Source organism: Phalangium opilio, unplaced genomic scaffold, assembly GCF_054372755.1.
Source record: "Phalangium opilio isolate 3A_F unplaced genomic scaffold, DU_Popi_V2 ptg000528l_1, whole genome shotgun sequence".
NCBI lineage: Eukaryota > Metazoa > Arthropoda > Arachnida > Opiliones > Phalangiidae > Phalangium > Phalangium opilio.
Window position 1 is genome coordinate 144,134 of NW_028324242.1, and position 19,075 is coordinate 163,208.

The window sequence follows — 19,075 nt, forward strand, 5'->3', positions numbered from 1 at the left end:
CCGAACACGACGATGAGAGCGTCGTACCCCTTGACTCCCTTATCCCGGTTTGACCCGTCCGTCCGTCCGTCCAAATGCGAACCCTTAATGACCATTTTGTCCTAATTAGCGAATTAATATTTTGCTCCTCGCTCGACATCAGTTTTAATGTGACAAGAAACGTATATTTTTTTTTCTTTTCCGTCTGATGCTGCAGCGTCCTAATTTCTAACGCCAAAAAGGTTTTCCAAGGCAGTTTCGAGTAGCGTTCCCTAAATAGCTCGACTCTCTCGCGTTCAGTTAATAGCTAATTTAACCCTATGGTTACCAACACATTCCAAAGCCTTTTTATACACGGTTAAATATCCCTTAGTGATTAACGTATCAATTCATTACTACTCTAGCCTGCTTTAGTTTAAATATTTGCTATATTCGCATGGCTCATTTTCCCGCCTGCACTTTTCATATACTTTAATTAAAAGTACAGTAAATTTTAGTGGACTTTACTTTCCAGTGAGTTTTTCTTGTTTTTTTTTTTTATTTAATTTTAAAGTCTGGTGACGTATTCGTGGAAGAAAAAGCGGGAAATATCTCGATTTCCCGCGGTTTTCTTTCATATTTGTAACTATAATGTTAGTTGTTTTAATATTACGACTATACTCATTCTCGGAGTTCATCGTAACGTGAACGCCTTCATCAATTGAAGTAAAAATAATGTAATGTAGTGTATAGATAAGTTAAGAATTTAACGTGTTGTTTAATGTACAATCAATCGTACGATGTATATACACCTTGAGCGGATTGGAACGGTTCGAGTAAAACAATGAATCATATGAATGGAAGTTTTTGGAGGTAGTCTAGGCTGGAGACCTCTATAACACATAGGGTCTTTTCCAAATTATGAAAAGTCCTTAATTTAAATTGAAAGGGTTTCTGTGAAACCTCAAGTAGACTTTCACAACCCGCTCCTGGCGTTGATAAAGACTGAACTGATCTCTGGATGAGAGAGTTTCCATTGACTTTGATGGAATGTCCAATCTTTGTTAGACGGTCGCTAACCCGTCTGCTCACGGGTGGTCAGTATTTAGCGGCTAACATTCTAAATGTCTAGACGGGTCATTTCTATGTCCATCCATATTGGTGGTTAATCTAGGGAGGTTAGGCGTTCACGGATGAGATTCGGTTGAAGATGAACTCCGGAATGGGTTACCTTTTTTGCGATTGAGATTTGTTTTGGGGGGTTCTTTCGGGGGCAATATAGGCCAGTCCCGTTACGGCACCGGGGGAGAACGAGTGGGCGAAAAACCACCTCCCTATCCAGGAGGAGGAGTCTATCATCCCACCGGCACCCTCGGATACGACGTACTCCAAAAAAATATCTACTACCCAACCAAATGAAAACTGGCTCGTTTAGCGTCGTCGTCCTACTGCCCGCCGCCGCCTAACACTAAACTCAACGTTGGTTTAGTAATTAACTTTAATAATTATATTAAAAAAACAAATCTCCTTAAAACGTATATAACCAAGAGACAACTATAAACTAAGAAAAGTGAACTACGGTTTTTGGCGGGAAACGGCTTATATCCCCCAATTTTTGCTAAATGTGACAAAATGTTAAAAAAAACGATATCGGCTCGTGTTTGCGCGGACGGACATTCGGACAATATAATTAAAAATATAATAAACGCGCGGTTTAGTCGAGCTAGACGTTAATTGTAAGGGGAATAATAAATTTTTAGTTGTGTGCGAAGTGTTTTTATTGTACAGTTGAACGAGATAAAACGTTCAAAAACTGAAATTTATAATTTCGTAAAACCAATACATAAATAAAATAAATAAATTATAAAACCCAACCACAACTACGACCGTATATTATTAAAAATATTTAATCTTTATATTTATTTTTGTGGGCCTCGCACTCCTCAAAAGGTGTTCGAAAACCTTAATATCACAAATTCACAACAACAACAACAACAACAACAAAAACAACCCTGGTATAATTACCACAACAAAAAAAAATAGTAATGTTGCTTTATTATATCTATGGAAACGTTGCGCACTTATTTTGAACAACACGAAAAAAAAAATCACCACCACGTATCAAAGAGTATTGACTTCGTAATTGCGTAATAATTAACCCTATCTCAAATTGGCCTATTTTTAAATGAACGCGAATTATTAATTTACTCGACGAGATGAAGAAGGGTTACGAATTAAACGCGTTTTAATTGAACGAAAGCGGCTCTGGAAAACGATGAAAGAAAATAATATAAAGATAAACCGATCATTTAACTCCCTTTTATTGACATGCTTATTTAAATTTGAAGCGTAGACTTTTGATTACCGAATGAGCCTTGATTATAAAGGTTAAATTCATAAGATACGTTCCGTAAGTTTGTCACTGGTTACTGAGAGCTTGTCACGAAGTGACGTCGATGAAACCTCATAGACGCTCGTAAAGCGACGCTGTCAAAGGCTTAAGACAGACTAAAGAGGAAGATGGACTGCAAAATTAACCGAATGTAGTCTCGAACTAGCTCGAGCTGTAAGTCTCTAGCACTACGAAGTATAGCAAGTGTCATACTTATGGAATATATCACTTATAAACTTATGATTCATTTATAAATTTTCCAGACGCGAGCTATATATTGATTAACGATTTACTCCCAAATATAATTTACATCTACAAGAATATTGTAGGCCAAAAATATTTCTAATTACTCTGTGATAAATTAAGTACACATCATTTTGTGATATTTCCCGTTTTCTCGTGGATGAGGAAGTGAAACATTTTATGATTTTTACGGTTTAAACTTTAGTACGAATTCGAATCGTAACTTTCAACCCATTAAAACTGGCCATAAACGGTTTAAATTTAATTTAGTTTTATTTGTTTAATTTTTACTCGAAAGCATAGTATACATCTCCGCTTGGTAATTTCTATTTTACTCTCCCAAATAATACGATAACATTTTAGTAAGTTTCTATATTTCAAAACTTAAATACTTTTTTCAATAATAAATTGTTAATTAAAGTAAATACGCGATGGGAAAATGTACAAGTGGTTTACAAAATTTGATAATTAGCCATTGAAATTAATTGTTTAAAATACTTGAGTTTACGGTTTTGAAGGAGACGTTGCCGTTGCCGTTGCGGGCTTAGAAGGCACGCAAATTCCAATATAAATACTTGTTTATTTATGGAAATACGTATGCCTTCTACGGCCAGACGCGCGATTAAAAATTTAAAATTGCCGATTGTAATTAGCAAACTAGCTAGACCTAACGAGGCCGACATCAATTAAACATTCGATCAATAATTAATGAACGTAATTATCAACGGCTGAGTCTCGCTTTCAAATCAAACGGTATAATATTTATATTTTAATTTTATATCTTTTATTGTATTACTATTATTTTGTAAAGATGAAAATATTTTATTTTATTGACAGCAATATCTTTAAAAAGTGCTCTGAACGATTTAACCGCTAACGCTTTAGTAAAGGATAAACATTATAAGTGAGAAATGCTAGGACTGTTAAGCGCTAGACAACACTGCCATACGTCGTATATTTTCTTTTCGATGAAATATGAAAATACCAAAAGAATAAAACGAAATAAAAGGAAAAAGAAAAATTAAGCCAAAAACAAAAGAATGGGGTTTTAGTCAAAAGTTTTGAACGAATGTTGGACTTGAGGAATTTTTTGTACTTGGTGAAACTGAAACAAATTAACGTTTTAATTTTAGCTAACTATATAAATATAAATGAAAAAGCGCGCCTAATAATGAATACTGATAATGCATTCACTAGGACTTAAAAAAACCTAAAAATGAAATTGCTTAAAGCTAAAAAAGTACGAAAAAAATAAATAAATAAAAACATTTTCTTTTTTAATTATAAAAAGAACCCGCTTAACAAGTTTAGAAAAAATATCAAATTTTATTTCAATTTTGCTTAAATGTGTCACCGAAATTAATAAAAACCAGAACAATGTTTCCACAAAATGTTTTGATTATTTGATAATTTTATAATTTAAATTCGAAAACTGCGGTCCGAACTGATGCTGGAAAGTTTTTTTACGCGATGGTGTCGCCATCTAGATGCCTAGATAAGAAATGTATAAATAAATTTCCCGCCTTTTCTTTTAGTTCCTTTGGTTGCACCGGGATGGCGCCACAAGTCCTAGCGGATGAAAACGAAGCGTAGTTATCCCGTATTTTAAAGAAAAGAGAGCCAATAAAATTTTAAAAACTGTCTTGTTTATTTAAAAATTAATTATTAATTGTATATTTATTTATTTATTTGTTATGTTATTAATTTAAGGATACTATTTCTAACAAGCGTGGTATTCTAGTTCTAAATAGAGCTATCTCAGTTATGACGTCAGTGCCTAGGTAAAACGTCACCGTTTAGCTTTGGCAGTTGGCGGCCATGTTTGGTACCGCTTTAGTTCTATGGGCAAATAGCATGGGTGACGTCACACTAAGCCTTCTGAGATAGATCTATTATCGGTCAGTTGAAGTTTAATGAGGCCAATCGCAGAGATGAGGATTGGACTGAGGCGCTTTCAGACATCGATTCAATTCCTCACAACCCGGAGGCGCCCATGGCTGAAATTTACCTCGACTTAATTAGGCACTGTAAATTTCTCAACACATAGCGTCATAAGTTCATAAGATATGTTCCATAAGTTTGTTACTGGTTACTGAGAGCATGGAGGAGCTTGTTATGAATATAGGAAGTGTCATACTTATGAAACGCATCTTATGAACTTATGATGACATCGCTATATCTAAGCTTTTGGTATTACCATTGCCGCGTTATCGCACCAATTCAACGCCGGTTTCCCCGGGACTAAGTACCTGTAATGCTTTTCTGTCTCGTTTCGAATTATTTTCATTACGTTTTGATATTCTTCAGTTTTCGATCTAGGAATTGAGTAATCTTTGAGATAAAAACGTTGTCAAAGGGTTGATACGCCAGTTTCTATAAAAACCCTGATCTTAAGGATTGCCATTGGCCAGACAATGCATGAACCATGAATACAAGTTGAATTTAGTGAAGTATCTTTACCGTAATCTTGGTTTAACTTCACTATATCAAGACCAGTTAGAAAAAACAGTGTCTGAACTCCGAGTCCATTTCTTAATCAGTTAAGCCAGGAATACATAGAGCTAAAAGGAATCTTTGTGTAGCAGTTTTCCCGACATATCTATTCGGAGTTTTTGGAAAGAGCGAGACTAATAATTTTCTATGACGAATTTTACTTCGCTTGACCTCGCGTTGCTATCAAAGAATTAAATTGAAGTAAGAAAGACGTCAGAATTATGAGGCCCGTCCCGCAAAACGCTTAGAAATTACCACTGGAGATATGGGGGGGGGCACAATGATTCCAATTATCTGTATGTATTCCAGGTCAGACCCAGTATTCTGTAAAGAAACTCGCGTATCCAAGCCCATTTCAAGATAGTTCGTTTAATTTTAGAGCAAGCAATTAACGAAGGGCTTAAAAGCTGATAATGAAAGTGGCATTAAAAAGGAAAGGGTAGCGTACGAAATTGGGTATCGTTCGGAAGGGTCAGCTCCTAAATGATAGAGGATGGGATCGGCGCTGTAATTTCGTTGAACGTGATCAGTTATTCCCGCAATCACTTGCCCGGGACAGTAATCGATACCCTACAAAAGGAGTGAAGGGAAAAATCATTGTTTCTCCCTTTAAACACCATCTGGCGCTTTTTATAATATTCCTTCTCGGGCTTGAAAGCGCCCGAGAGAAAAATCTCCTCCAATTCTCTTTTGCATAAAATCTATACTTGATCGTATTCGCTTTGGGGACCGCTCCAGGTCCAGAAGTGAGCCTTGTAGACACCGAACCGTATGGCCATTAACTGATTCCCACGATAGTAAAATATTGGTCTGCGTGTAATACACAAAAGCTTAAGTGTAGTTTAACAGTCGGTTATATTTGTAATATTACATTAGGGTGTCATACTTAAGTACCATAAGTTCATAAGATATGTTAAATAAGTTTGTCTCTAGCATTACGAAGTATAGGTAGTGTCATACTTATGGAGCGTATCTTATAGACCTATGATAGTACCCAGTGTTAATGTTGCTTAATTTTTACCTGTCAGTTTGTTTGCCCGTCGTTAAGGTATCTAGCAAACTGACTCCGTCTATGAAACGATCATTTGGTACCGAAATCCCAGCTAAGTCAAGTGCAGTTGTAAATAAATCCATAACGTTTGAAGGCTGATGATTTACCTTAAAATTAATGGCAATATATATTAATTTATTGAAGTAAATTATGTAATAAAAATAATTCGGTTGTTCACCGATCCTGGTTTTATATGTCCAGGCCACCAGGCAATTGTGGGTTCTCTAAAACCTCCCTCGAATGTTGTTTGTTTACCACACAAGAATGGTCCACTGCTTCCACCTTTTTTCGGGGTTAAATACGATTGATTAATAATTTCGCATCCTTGGTTTCCGATGTCCCTTCAAGGGTGAGATGATTTTAATTCCCTTCAGTTTACCTTCAGTTTTCGAAACCAGAGCTGGTCCATTGTCGGATGTGAAAAGAACGAAAGTGTTTTGATCTATTTTGAGCTCTTTTAACGTTTTTAAAATCACTCCCACACCGTAATCCAACTCCGCCACCGCGTCCCCGTATCTGGAAAGAATGGGCCATGAATGGAAATGGGACGCGAAATAGTCTCTTAGCTCCTTGGTACGACCAGAAAAGACTATTATCAAGAGCAAATAACCCAACCTCTCTTATGGACGAGTCATTTATTCGAAAGTGTATTTATAAACAAACCTTCCTCTCCGGCTTTTTCCAAAGAACATTTTGGACGCGTAAGTTGGAGCGTGTGATCCATCAGGGGTCCAATACAGGAAAAATGGAGTTCCATTTGAAGCTTGTTCTTTTATGAATCTTACCGCGTCCTAATTATCAAGTAAGCAATTTTAAATATAGGCTTAAGTGATATTTATCGTTGTGGGGAAGTTTAATGCCTCCATGCTTTCTCGAGTAATGGGTGAACGATACAAACATGAGTGAACAATCACAGTTGAAATAATGATTTTGATTACGTCTATGAACATTTGAGTCATATTTCCTCGCCCATCAGGAGTTATCTTAAATTCATCTTCGTAATATCTAGAAAAATAAAAAAATTCAAAATTAATATTAAGTTTAAATTTGATAGGGAAAATTTTGCCTTTATAACTCGCCTGCCTATCATTTTATCATTTCTGTAAACGGGAATATTGGGTGTGTCCTTGTCGTTATAAGGACCCGTGTGAATATCCGGTGATCCGAAGAACTCGTGAAAACCACGCTTCAATGGTAAATACGGGTTATCGCGACCAAGATGCCTGAATTTCAAACCTATTTCTTTTAGAATTATCATTTAAACCGACTTAATAGTTAATTTTCAATACCATTTTCCAATTATATGATTCCGATATCCTTTTTCGGCTAATAACTCTGCAATTATAATTTCATCTTCTGATATTCCCCCTATAACGTCCGTTTCCGTATATCCTAAATGATGTGATAATTTCGGATTAAGTTAATTCCCCCTTTTTATCCTCAATATATATACCATTGCGAGCATGAGCGTTGTCTGTATAGAATCCATTTCTAATGGGCAAACGTCCAGTCAGTAAAGCCGCCCTAGCTTGAAGAAATTAAAAAACTGTGTAGCAAAGGAGCCGTTAAGCTTGGTTTTCATTAGCGCGAGAAAAAACGCCGAATTTCCAAGTTCAAGAGTCTATAACCGACTTTCACTGTATAATTATAGTGTTGTAAAGGCAACGGAAGGGGAGAAGGAACACCCTCTGTATTCTCTTAATACTTTAGTTACGTTACGTGAAGCGAATGAATAATAATAATTAATAGAATAACATACAGGGTGAACAGAGAGGATTCGCCGCGTAGAAGTCTGTTAGCAAGGTTCCTTCAGCTGCCATTTGATCCAAGTTTGGTGTCTCTCTATTTGGTTCCCCGAAAACTCCAAGATCACCCCAACCCATCTTTGAAGAGTTTATATATAATATTGAAAATCTCCGTGTTGTCATAAGTTACGTAACAACAAAATAAGTATGACACTTAAAGTAAAAACGTCCGTGGAACCGTGTCCAAAACTTTAAATCCCATCATAGCGAAGGGAATGTCACACTTGTCGTTGTTACGATACTAAGGGTGGTGTATTATAACAAATATTTTGACTCACGTCGTCCATAAGCATAATAATAATATTCGGTAGGTTTTCGTTGCCATATTGTTGGAAAGCGAGGGCATCGAGGGAAGAAAAGCATAGTAACAGACAAAATGAGAGAAAATGCATCTTTGTTTCGCGGATTTTCTTAACTTTTGGAAAGGCCAATTGAGTCGATATGGATTCGATAGTTTTTATCAATGTTAAGATAACTGAATCTAGTTTATGATAAACGTTTTGTTTAAAAAAGCGCGAGTAAAAGATCACTGACAGCTGAGAGAAATTTCATTTCAGATGTACATTTCCAGGACAGGTGTTTCACGGTGTCACTTTTAATCGTACATGTATGTATCTATATATATTTAATAAAAGTAACCTAGTTTCCAGCCCAAAACGTTGTTTCCATCCACGAACACCAATTTACACAAGCGTGGAGAAACATTGTACTTGAAGTGACATATAATATTTCCAGAAGGGGATAATAGAAGAAGGATGCCACTCTATATCATCTTAATACATTAGTTATGTAACGTCATTCTCGAAGAGAAGTATTATATACTTCTGATATTTCTAAGCTGCTTAATATTTGTCACTTTTCGAGATCTGGACGGAACGTTCATTCAATTATTTATCGCTAATAAATCGAATGTAATAATATACTAATATCAAGTATTATATTTTAAAAATAAACATTTGCATTGATATTCACAAATCTGGTAGGCAAAATAATTTTTATTTGCAAGCTTACTGATTAATGTCAGTGCCTATGGTTTAGAAACGGAGTCACGGGGGTTCTCTTACATCATACCCTCTGATTTATACCGACCTTATTAGAACAATTTAACGTGCATTGTCAATATAATAGAATAAATAGAGACTATAACATAGTCAAAGGACATCCCCGTACCTCTAGTAGAACCAGAGTTATGAGCCTTCAAAGTTTAGTGTGAAAAATCATAAGTAACATTCTAACTATAAGTGAGACGCTACCCCAAGTTGAGCATTTTGTTTAATTACTCGGCCCCTGTTTGTCGTAGCCCTACGTTTTTAGTATGGTTGGATGGGGGATAAATTGGACTATAATATACTCAAAGGACATCCTCGTACCTCTAGTAGAACCAGAGTTACGAGTCTCTAAACGAGTGAGATAGTGGGTTAGCTAAACGAGTGAGAGGGTGGGTTAGCTAAACGAGAGAGATGGTGGGTTAGCCAAACGAGTGAGAGGGTGGGTTAGCTAAACGAGAGAGATGGTGGGTTAGCTAAACGAGAGAGATAGTGGGTTAGCCAAACGAGTGAGTGGTTTTTCCTTAATTAAGGCTTCTAATTCCGGTATATCAACAAGAAAAGAGGGGGTTGTTTGTTTACGTTTTACTTAATTACTCGGTCCATGTTTGTCGTAGCCCTAAGTTTTTAGTATGGTTGGATGGGGGAGAAATTGGACTATAACATACTCAAAGGACATCCCCCTATCTATAATAGAACCAGAGTTATAGGCCTCCAAAGTTGGGTGTAATGTTAATCCTATGGAGGGGGGTTTGTTTACGTTTTGCTTAATATCTCGGCCCCTGTTTGTCGTAGCCCTATGTTTTTACAAATCGTTGGATGGGGGACAAATTGGACTATAACATATTCAAAGGACATCCCCGTATCTCTAGTAGAACCAGAATTATGAGCCTCCAAAGTTGGGTGTAACGCTATTCCTATAGAGGGAGTATGTTAGTGAACACTTTCCTCAATTAATTGGCCCCTATTAACTCGATCCCCAAGTATTTAGTATGGTTGGTTAGGCTAACGGTGATGTAAGCACCTATATCGTATAATTAAAGAAATTAGTAGGTAAGCTTTGCAAATAAAACAAAATTTATTTCAGGAAACTCAACATTAAATTTTTATTCTTAAGAGTTTCTTTGGTTTAAAGCTGAAGGTTTTTGGTTACATAATATTATTTGAAATAAGTTTATAACATATTTTAAATAAGTTTAAGAATTAATATTAAAAAGAATATTTATCTCTTTATCGGAGAAAACATGACCAGAGCAGAGATTTATGAAAATCGATGACATTCATCAAACAGCAATCAAACTTACGGAAAATAAGTTATAATCTTACAACATTATTTATTTTACTAAATTCATTAATTAATTAATAATTAATAATTAATAAAATATGAGCGGAAATGAAATAAAAACATGACTAAAAATTACATTCATTAAAAATTAATAAAACTAATTGATCCGAGCTCCTTAAAAAGAATTCAAGTGGTTAATTAATTAATTAATTAATTAATTTTACCGCGCACTTTATTAAAAATATGTTATTATTATTTATTATAATAATAATAATAATAATAATAATTTTATAAATCGAGACTCTAATTAATTTAATTTAATTTAATTTAAGAGGCTAAGATTCTCTAAAGGGGGGCCAAATTTTTGAAACTAATTTAATTTTCAAATACTAATTAGTAATTTTTTCAATTATCATTAATTTAATTGGAATTATTTAAATTGTAATCCCAGTTTAAAAAAAAAAAAAAAAATTTACAACTGACCAATGACATGTCATTTTCTTAATTCATTCAAACTCTTCCAAAGTCTGTCTTTAGAAATTTTATCACAGTTCTTGCGCTCTTTTTTAATTAATATCTAAGACACGTACGTTTTCTCAGCAGCTCTCATTATTATAATTATGTTAAAAAGCTAAATGGGGGAATAAGTTCCCTTTGGTTCGTAAAGCAGCTGCCCCGATACCAGGCGTCTCTTCACTTCCGAGAAAAGTAAACTTCTTTCTCTTTGGAGTTTCTTCAAGAGTCCGTGATTTTCTTGGGCTCTTCTCGAGAGATAAGGAAGGACTTCGTCAATTGGACCGTAAGGAACGTATTTGTAAACGGAATAGCCACTTTGACCTAAAATAAATTAATTAATAATAAATTAATTAAATAAAAATAAATAAATTAATAAATTAATAATAAATTAATTAAATAAAAATAAATAAATTAATAATAAATTAATTAATTAAATAAAAATAAATAAATTAATAATAAATTAATTAAATAAATAAAAATAAATAAATTAATAATAAATTAATTAATTAAATAAAAATAAATAAATTAATAATAAATTAATTAAATAAAAATAAATAAATTAATAATAAATTAATTAATTAAATAAAAATAAATAAATTAATAATAAATTAATTAAATAAATTAATATTAAATTAATTAATTAAATAAAAATAAATAAATTAATAATAAATTAATAATAAATTAATTAATTAAATAAATAAAAATAAATAAATTAATATTAAATTAATATTAAATTAATTAATTAAATAAAAATAAATAAATTAATAATAAATTAATTAATTAAATAAAAATAAATAAATAAATTAATATTAAATTAATTAATTAAATAAAAATAAATAAATTAATAATAAATTAATATTAAATAAAAATAAATAAATTAATATTAAATAAAAATAAATAAATTAATAATAAATTAATATTAAATAAAAATAAATAAATTAATAATAAATTAATTAAATAAAAATAAATAAATTAATATTAAATTAATAAAATACAAATAAATAGATTAACGTGTACCTAATGGAAAGCTTATGTGGTCACACATTCCTAAGAGTTGTCCAAAACAAATCACTTTATCTTCCGGACTTATATTCAATTCCTCCATTCTAAAACACAGTTTTATATTTCTTTTGTAGTAAACGGAGTAATTAATTAGTTTGGTTTAATTAATTAATTACTTTTTAATCGTGAATCGAACGGTATCTTCATTATGCGAAGCCACCATGATAGCGATTTTCTTTTCACCATTGGCTTTCATTTTTTGAATTTGATCTAACAATACAGTCAGAGTTTTGTGATACATCTGACTAGTCGCTTCGTAAGACGGGTTGATCGGGTCCTCGTACCCAACTTCGGCGGCGCGTAATCGTTCCTGTAATTAAAAGATTAGATTAAAATCATTAAAAAGAATTAATTAAAAACTTAAAATTAATTAATACTATACCTGATCCATATACGCGCCTCGAACGAGTTTGGCTCCGAAATAAAATCCTTGTCGTTGAGCTAACTCTAAATCGAGTATAACATTGTTATAAGCTTCCTATAATTTAATAAAAGAAATTATTAATATTAATATTAATATTATATATTAAAATTAATAACATTAATTAATTACTTTGAGGTAGCACTGATAAGTGTTAAAAATGATGGCTTTTTCCTTATTATATTTCCGCATTAATTCTAACACCAGCCTATTTATAGCTGGTTGAAAATAACTTTGTTCGGCATCAACCATAACGCGAACATCCTTTTCTCGCGCCACCTATTAATCAATAATTATGCATTTCCCATTAACTTTAAAATTAATTAATAAAATTAAAAAGCTAGGCAACTATTCTCATAGATGCCATCGGTTAAAGGGTCGAAACTTATATATTAGTAACCTGAGGGGCACTTTTGTTGTTTTATAACCTTAGCTATATGATGAAGGCGTCGCATCATGTTACGGAACATTTCCTCCTCTTCTTCCGTTAATGCTTGAATAATTCTCTCCATACGTCCAGTCTTAATTAACAAATTAATTAATTAAAATATCCTTCAATCTAATTAGCCTTATTCCTGATCAGCGCCACCTACCCATAGCGGCGACTTTGAGAAGTACTGTAAGCGGCAAGCCAATCAGATGTCGCTAAAATCTGGTGACGTCACTGACTGGCACTCTCGGTGGGGGTCTTACCAAAAATGACGTCACCAGATTTTAGCGACATCTGATTGGCTTGCCGCTTACAGTAGTTCTCAAAGTCACCGCTATGGGTAGATGGCGCTGATCAGGAATAAGCTACGCTAATTACTATAAAATCTACCTGGAGATTTGGAACTTTAAAGAGATCTGAAATAACGTAATTCATATCGACTAGTCCAGACCATGAGAAGAGATTCATTAAACTAAAAGTAATTCGTTAGATTTTTGTTCCGATAAAGTTCAAGGGTTGAATTTAAAATTGAACATACCCTTTTCTATCATAATCCATTCTAGAAAGCCATTGTTTAAACTCTTCTTTGTCCGCTTGGACTTGAACTTCGCATAATTTTGTATGTAAAACTTCGGGTTGCACATTTGTTAATGCCATGTAGTTCTGCGACCCCGTAACGTCTTTAAAATACATTCGAGTTCGGTAAATGACTTCCGAAAGTTGCATCTAAAACGTGACGTAATTCAAAAAGTTTTTAAAAATTTTTATAACAATATTTATAGGATTTAGACATATTTAGTTACCAAAAGTTGCGGTCTTCCTAACGCGGTCATTTTTATAGCAGCAAATCCGGTATGTTTTGTTGCACCGGCAACCGCGTCAATACATTTTAAAAATGTTTCCATATTTTTCTCGCATTGAGCCTCACTGAGGTAAAAATAAGTACGAGCGGTAACATGATGCTTTCTTCTGTCGGCAAATTGTTTTTGCGGTTGATACTGTTTCACTTCACCTTTAATTTAATTGAAGAAGAATCATGTTTATCTTCGTTGAAATGTAAAATAAACATCATTTTAATACATGCGTACTATAAGGGATTGAAATTAATAGTGCAGGACAGCGTATCAAAAAGATAATTAATAATAATAATGATTTATTTGTGTTAGTTGTGCCCAAATTATATAAGTTAGCTATAGAAGGGGGTCTTGCAAAAAACCTAACTTTAACTTACCCTCCTCACGTACGTCTTTACTGACTGATAAAGTTAACAGAAATACAAGATAGCATAATTAATGAACCCGTTGATAAATAATAGCCACAATCATTTATAATAAATAAGAGTTTCGAAATGAACTTGAATTGAAAATTACGCGAAAAGAGCGGATTATATTATCACTAAAATGACTTTGATTAAAAAAGTGATTAAGAAGAAATATTAATTAAATATACAAAGATTAAGTTTCATATATGTCTGCGCAAAAATATATTAATCTACCATTAAAATGATCCGCTCTTTTGAAAATTAAATTAAAATGTCCGAAAAATAAGTTAACGCGATAATTTAACTATTACATTTAAACCATTAATTTACCTATTTTGCCATCTTCAGAGGCTGCCGATATTAAGCCCCTAAACGTATATAAAACATTCTTTTATTAAAACTAAACCTTATAGATTAATTTAAAATAAAACTCTACGTCATTTCAACTTGTGTCGCCTGTTCCTCGCTCAAATCTTCCTCGGCGCTATAATCCAAAATTGATTTGACTCCGAATGACCGCAGTCTCTCTATTGTGGGTTTGATTGATTCGGCATCTTCACCAGCGACAAATTGCCCGTAAAACGTGTGTCTCATGATGAAACGAAATAACTTAGCACCTAGGATTTTTTTCCCATATTTCATCAACTGCAAATTGATCGAAGAAAATATTTCAGTGTGAATTGGAAACTCGACCTTTCATACAACTTCTTATTATTTTTTGATATTTGCGAGTGATATCAATAATATAATTTTTCATTTAATTTCAGACTTCGTTTTAATGACTTTTATCAGAAGGGGATAATAGAAGAAGGATGACACTCTGTATTCTCTTAATACTTCAGTTATGTAACGTCATTCTTCCCAGGTTCACCCTTTTTGTTCGCTCTCCCGCTCATCAAACTACAAATGGGCATCGCACCGTGCTAGGGTGAATTCTATAATTGTTTGGCATTAAATCCCCCCCCCCGCAATCAACACGCAAACCTTGATTGTCTTGGTGTGGGACAATAACGCGCAAGCGCATGCGCCTTGCCAAATAATTAAACGCTAATAGAGTAATAATGAGGGAACTATTTATTTCGTATGTGATTCGGTTTAGTAACCTTGCTCTAAATGTTCCGATGTTGGGAAGAATGACGTTACACTTACCCCGCTTTGTGGTGGTACACTTCTCTCGAAGAGAAGTATTATATACTTCTGCTTTAATCGACATTACTTGATATTTGGCTTAATGACAAGTTAATATTCAATTCATTAGTGTCATAAATAAATTATGCACAGAGTTTTTCGTCTCAAAGAGTTTATTTAATACTTGACGCGCATAATTTATAATTATGTTTAGTTTTGTAGAGGAAAACGTAGCAGCGCAGTGTCAAGGACGAACGTGTTCAAAAAAACTACTCTAGCACGCATAAACTTAAGTGGGGATGCTCGTTTTAGTAAACGCATGCCAAAAATGAAGAATTTCAAGGCTGTAGTACGCGGGACGGACAACATAGTGGATAAACTATTCCATTTACCGGCAGGAACCTAGTAGCCTAGTTGTAAATCTTAATGACTTAATCTGACAATTATATCAAAAGAATAAAATTGCGCAACGAGTCTTGCTTAATTTTCTTTTGAATTTAATCGTAAGTAAAAAATAATTTACGTCAGTAACAGTTTCGAGTTACCAAGTTCTCCGGACCAAATTTATTTTGTAGAAAAATATTTATCTTTTCTTAGTATCAAGAAGTGATATCTAGTTTATTAGGGAGAAGGTATAAGATGCCCAAGTATTCTTGCGCCATAGTCCCAGTCCCCCTTTCAAAATGCAAGGGGGGCGGACGTAAAAGGAGGCCGCCGGGCTATTTCGCTACACTCCCCTCAGTCGGAAAATATGACTGTAATTTTCCCGTCATTCGCGTCGCGCTGACGTGAGTTTTCAAGAACCAATGAGATGCATGCTGGTTGTAATTTAGGGGCGGGGATTAACTCCGGACAGGCTACGTTTGGACTGGAGATAAAGCTGGATGGAAATGTGGCGAACTTATACCTTCTCCCTAGTAAACTAGATATCACTTCTTGATAGAATATTACGATATTAAAACCAAAATGAATGGATTAGTCAGCCAAAAGCAATTAAATTGAACGTTTTTATTTACGTAGGCGGACAAATTTGAGAGACCTTCCCAAACAGAAAAGGTTTTACTTTTATATTTTAATAAAACTAAAAAACTACCAACAGTTGTGAATTTTTAATATTCAATACACATGCAAATTTATTTTATATAATATATTATATAGTCACGCAATTTTTATATTTCCAGATATTTTACATAATTTTCAGACCAAACAAAAAACGCTTTCAATTAAGAATAATTTATATCCAACAAAAACAAACTCGCTCCAAAAATTTCCATGGGATTTTAATTCAAATTCTAACCCAAACGCGATTCCCAAATTCCCTTATAGATTCCGTACTTTTTACCCTGTGTTTCCAACATAAACCTCAAAGAAAAACAGAAGCCAAAGTAATTAAAAGTGTCAGAAGCCATTTAAGTTTCGCAATTTTCTCTCTTACAATTAAATATATCAATTATAATAACAAAGATAGATAATTTGAAGGTATTTGAAAACACCCCAAAAGTCTGATCTTATCTATATTACTTTTCTACGGTCACCAGATCAATTACGTAACAATATAAATCATTTCTTAATCTACATAAAATTTCTGATTTCACTAAAAGCACAATTACGCTATAATCCCCATCTAAAACAATTGATCATCTCAGTTCCCATTGTTAGGAAATTATCTAAATTTAGAAAAGCTGAAAAAATAATGTCACATACGCTTGTAACACGTATCTTTTATACCGTATATCTCTCAGCTATAGCGTAAGTTCATAAGATATGTTCACCATAAGTTTGCCACTGGTTACTGAGGGAGCTTGTCGTAAAGTGACGTCATAAGATAGCGCCTGGTGAGGCGCTATCAAAGGCTTAGTACAGACTAAATTAGAAGATGGACTGCAATTTAACAGAGTGTAGACAACTCTCGCTTGTAATTCTCGAACTAGCTCTTAGTAAGTCTCTAGTATTACGAAGTATAGGTAGTGTCATACTTATGGAACATATCTTATAAACTTATGGCTATAGATATGGTAACAAAGTACCCTACGTTTATTTTCAAGAGAAAGTAGGTTGAAATTTAAAAACTTCAGAGACTGAAGAGATTCTACTCCAAATTTAAGGGTGTATTTTATTACGTAAGTTTAGGTCAAGGTCAAGTTGTAAAAAGAGATTTTGTACGCCTTTTTAATTTTCTAACAGCCTAAAGTGACATGGAGTACTCATTAACTTTAATGTCAAAGAAAGAAGAAGATTAAAAACACTTAAATCACGAAAGAGTTTGGCAGGACCATACACCCAATCTATTATAAGCAAAACATAAACTGTTTAGAGTACACTCCTCTCCTAAACATGAAAGTCAATACTAAAAATTCAAGAAATAAAGAACTTTTCTATATTCCCATTAAACCTAGACTAAACACCATTGAAAGAGCCCAGTACACAGCAAACGTATTCTGTCAAGAGCTAGATTTATTTTGTATTAAAACAACGAAGTTTAAAAATGACTTGAAAAAAATCCTAATTACATCTCAAACGGTTTAAGTCTCAAAGATCCCTACTGCACGATCTCAAAACTTGAGCTATACATAGCCTAAATTCACTAACTAAATTATTTAGTTTTAACTTTATTGTCCAATGTATATATTCTTAATTGTTGATGGCTTAATTTTAATTTTATTGTATGTCCCTAGTACATAATTTTTAAATTTTTAATTTTTATTTTTGTATTTTATGTTTACCTTATAATTAATATATGACGTTGATTTAATTTAACACTCTGTATTCCTGTAAAAAGTGCGTACGCATGTTGCTATACAGAGTCAATAAACATTGAATTGAATTGAATTTGTAAAAACTAAAAACATTACGAAAAAGAAGCCAATATGGTGCCAAATACGAAAATAGCAAAAGTGCTTGTGCACCACTGCACCCACACAAAGTAATCATTTATGTAACAAAGAAGGAACCTTTTAACGCCTCATTATTTAATGAAAGGTAATTTTAAACGCATTATTACTTATTTTTGGGGTAATTCCCTCTAGGACCAATCCTGATCTCTTAAACAAACAAAACGTCGAAGCCCGTATACTATTCCCCCCTCGGTTTCTCATAAACTTATCATAAATTACCCCCCATAAATTATTAGATCAGAAATAACGAACCTTTTGGTGATTCTCGACAAGATAGTCAACGGAACTCAATCTCAAGACTGTCAACGCTCTGACCAGTTCCCACGTCGTCTTGCTCTTGAAGGCATCTTGAACATTGTTAAAAGACAGATCCAAGGGGTCCTTCCCCTCATTCTGTTTATTATCCGCGGTTTCGAGGTCACGCGAAACAACAGTGGCTGAACTTGATTTCCATTTCCAATGCGGATTGACCGTAGTGGTTTTTTTAAAAGATTTACCGACAATTCCAAAATTGGACAAAAGCACGTGGGTTTTGGGGTAGGCGTAGCAATGCGCCGAAGAGATAACTTTACTGAATCTAGGTAAGGAGCATAGTAGAGCTCCAGAAGCCATTTATCAGGCTTATCACGACTAGTATTTTAACGGCTTAGGCTTATCTCTCGTAGAGATAATAATATAATGCAAATATACTAGGCACGCTTACTGTAAATATTAAATTTTCCAATCTTATCTCGCAAAATTCAAGTTTTCCAAGCGAAATATTGATTACCCCTGATGGCCACACGCGCCTCGGAAGCCTCACTTCGTTGACGCTCAACACTCTTTTACCTAAAAATCCTCCCGAGACGAAACGTCTTATGTATTTGGTAGTTACGCAATCAATGAGAGTGCGCAGTAGCGCCGTCGCTGAACTGTAAACACGCCCTCTTCGCCGGCTTTACCTTGGGCATAGCCCACTCGATCACGCACTCTACAACGCAAGCTGCTCGCGCTATAGAAGCCCATTCAATCGGCCAAAAATTGCGACTTTTGGACTATAGGCAGAGAGTTCAAAGGAACCCAAAATTAACGTTAAGTTCTATGGGAGGAG

At 33.8% G+C, this 19,075-nt stretch overlaps 3 protein-coding genes and 1 long non-coding RNA gene across 6 annotated transcripts in view; 2 read left to right on the forward strand and 2 right to left on the reverse strand.

Moving 5' to 3' along the window:
- The window catches only part of loaf (low-density lipoprotein receptor domain containing lost and found), a 25,804-nt gene extending 21,580 nt beyond the window's left edge, over positions 1–4,224 (forward strand). For both annotated transcript variants that reach the window (XM_089861997.1, XM_089861998.1), the window contains exon 6: positions 1,241–4,224. In XM_089861997.1, coding sequence (XP_089718123.1) covers positions 1,241–1,393 — 153 coding nt within the window. In that variant the 3' untranslated portion in view covers positions 1,394–4,224. The remainder of the gene's footprint in view (positions 1–1,240) is intronic.
- Positions 4,218–8,356, reverse strand: LOC149588882 (N-acetylgalactosamine-6-sulfatase-like). The gene is made up of 14 exons (XM_089861996.1): positions 8,221–8,356; positions 7,897–8,020; positions 7,591–7,665; positions 7,427–7,529; positions 7,217–7,360; positions 7,076–7,142; positions 6,801–6,928; positions 6,517–6,653; positions 6,316–6,419; positions 6,108–6,244; positions 5,794–5,896; positions 5,535–5,656; positions 4,791–4,908; positions 4,218–4,590 (listed from the first exon to the last, which is right to left on the reverse strand). The coding sequence occupies exons 1-14, from the start codon at positions 8,332–8,334 to the stop codon at positions 4,504–4,506; spliced, it is 1,563 nt and encodes a 520-aa protein (XP_089718122.1). The 5' UTR covers positions 8,335–8,356; the 3' UTR covers positions 4,218–4,503.
- Positions 8,357–8,412: 56 nt separating this feature from the next.
- On the forward strand, positions 8,413–8,917 carry LOC149588883 (uncharacterized). Its single transcript, XR_016379764.1, has 2 exons — positions 8,413–8,549; positions 8,678–8,917. It is a non-coding gene; the product is annotated as an uncharacterized LOC149588883 (long non-coding RNA).
- Positions 8,918–10,065: 1,148 nt separating this feature from the next.
- LOC149588884 (proline dehydrogenase 1, mitochondrial-like) lies at positions 10,066–18,867 on the reverse strand. Of its 2 annotated transcripts, XM_089861994.1 has the most exons (13): positions 18,238–18,867; positions 14,400–14,608; positions 14,294–14,331; positions 13,934–13,957; positions 13,506–13,714; positions 13,241–13,428; positions 13,093–13,174; positions 12,701–12,793; positions 12,405–12,551; positions 12,234–12,329; positions 11,968–12,161; positions 11,807–11,895; positions 10,066–11,110 (listed from the first exon to the last, which is right to left on the reverse strand). In XM_089861994.1, exons 1-13 carry the CDS (start codon positions 18,595–18,597, stop codon positions 10,905–10,907), a joined length of 1,935 nt encoding a protein of 644 aa, XP_089718120.1. In that variant the 5' UTR covers positions 18,598–18,867; the 3' UTR covers positions 10,066–10,904. The 2 variants fall into 2 exon arrangements, with proteins under 2 accessions (XP_089718120.1, XP_089718121.1); XM_089861995.1 differs by lacking the exon at positions 13,934–13,957.
- Positions 18,868–19,075: the final 208 nt, after the last annotated feature.

Coding starts and splice junctions, on each gene's coding strand:
- LOC149588882 (XM_089861996.1), bottom strand. CDS start 8,334: ATGCATTTTCTCTCATTTTGTCTGTTACTATGCTTTTCTTCCCTCGAT. Junction 7,530..7,590: donor CAACGCTCATGCTCGCAATG/GTATATATATTG, acceptor CACATCATTTAG/GATATACGGAAACGGACGTT. Junction 7,143..7,216: donor AATGATAAAATGATAGGCAG/GCGAGTTATAAA, acceptor TTATTTTTCTAG/ATATTACGAAGATGAATTTA.
- LOC149588884 (XM_089861994.1), bottom strand. CDS start 18,597: ATGGCTTCTGGAGCTCTACTATGCTCCTTACCTAGATTCAGTAAAGTT. Junction 12,552..12,700: donor GCCTTCATCATATAGCTAAG/GTTATAAAACAA, acceptor ATTGATTAATAG/GTGGCGCGAGAAAAGGATGT. Junction 12,330..12,404: donor CTTATCAGTGCTACCTCAAA/GTAATTAATTAA, acceptor ATTAAATTATAG/GAAGCTTATAACAATGTTAT.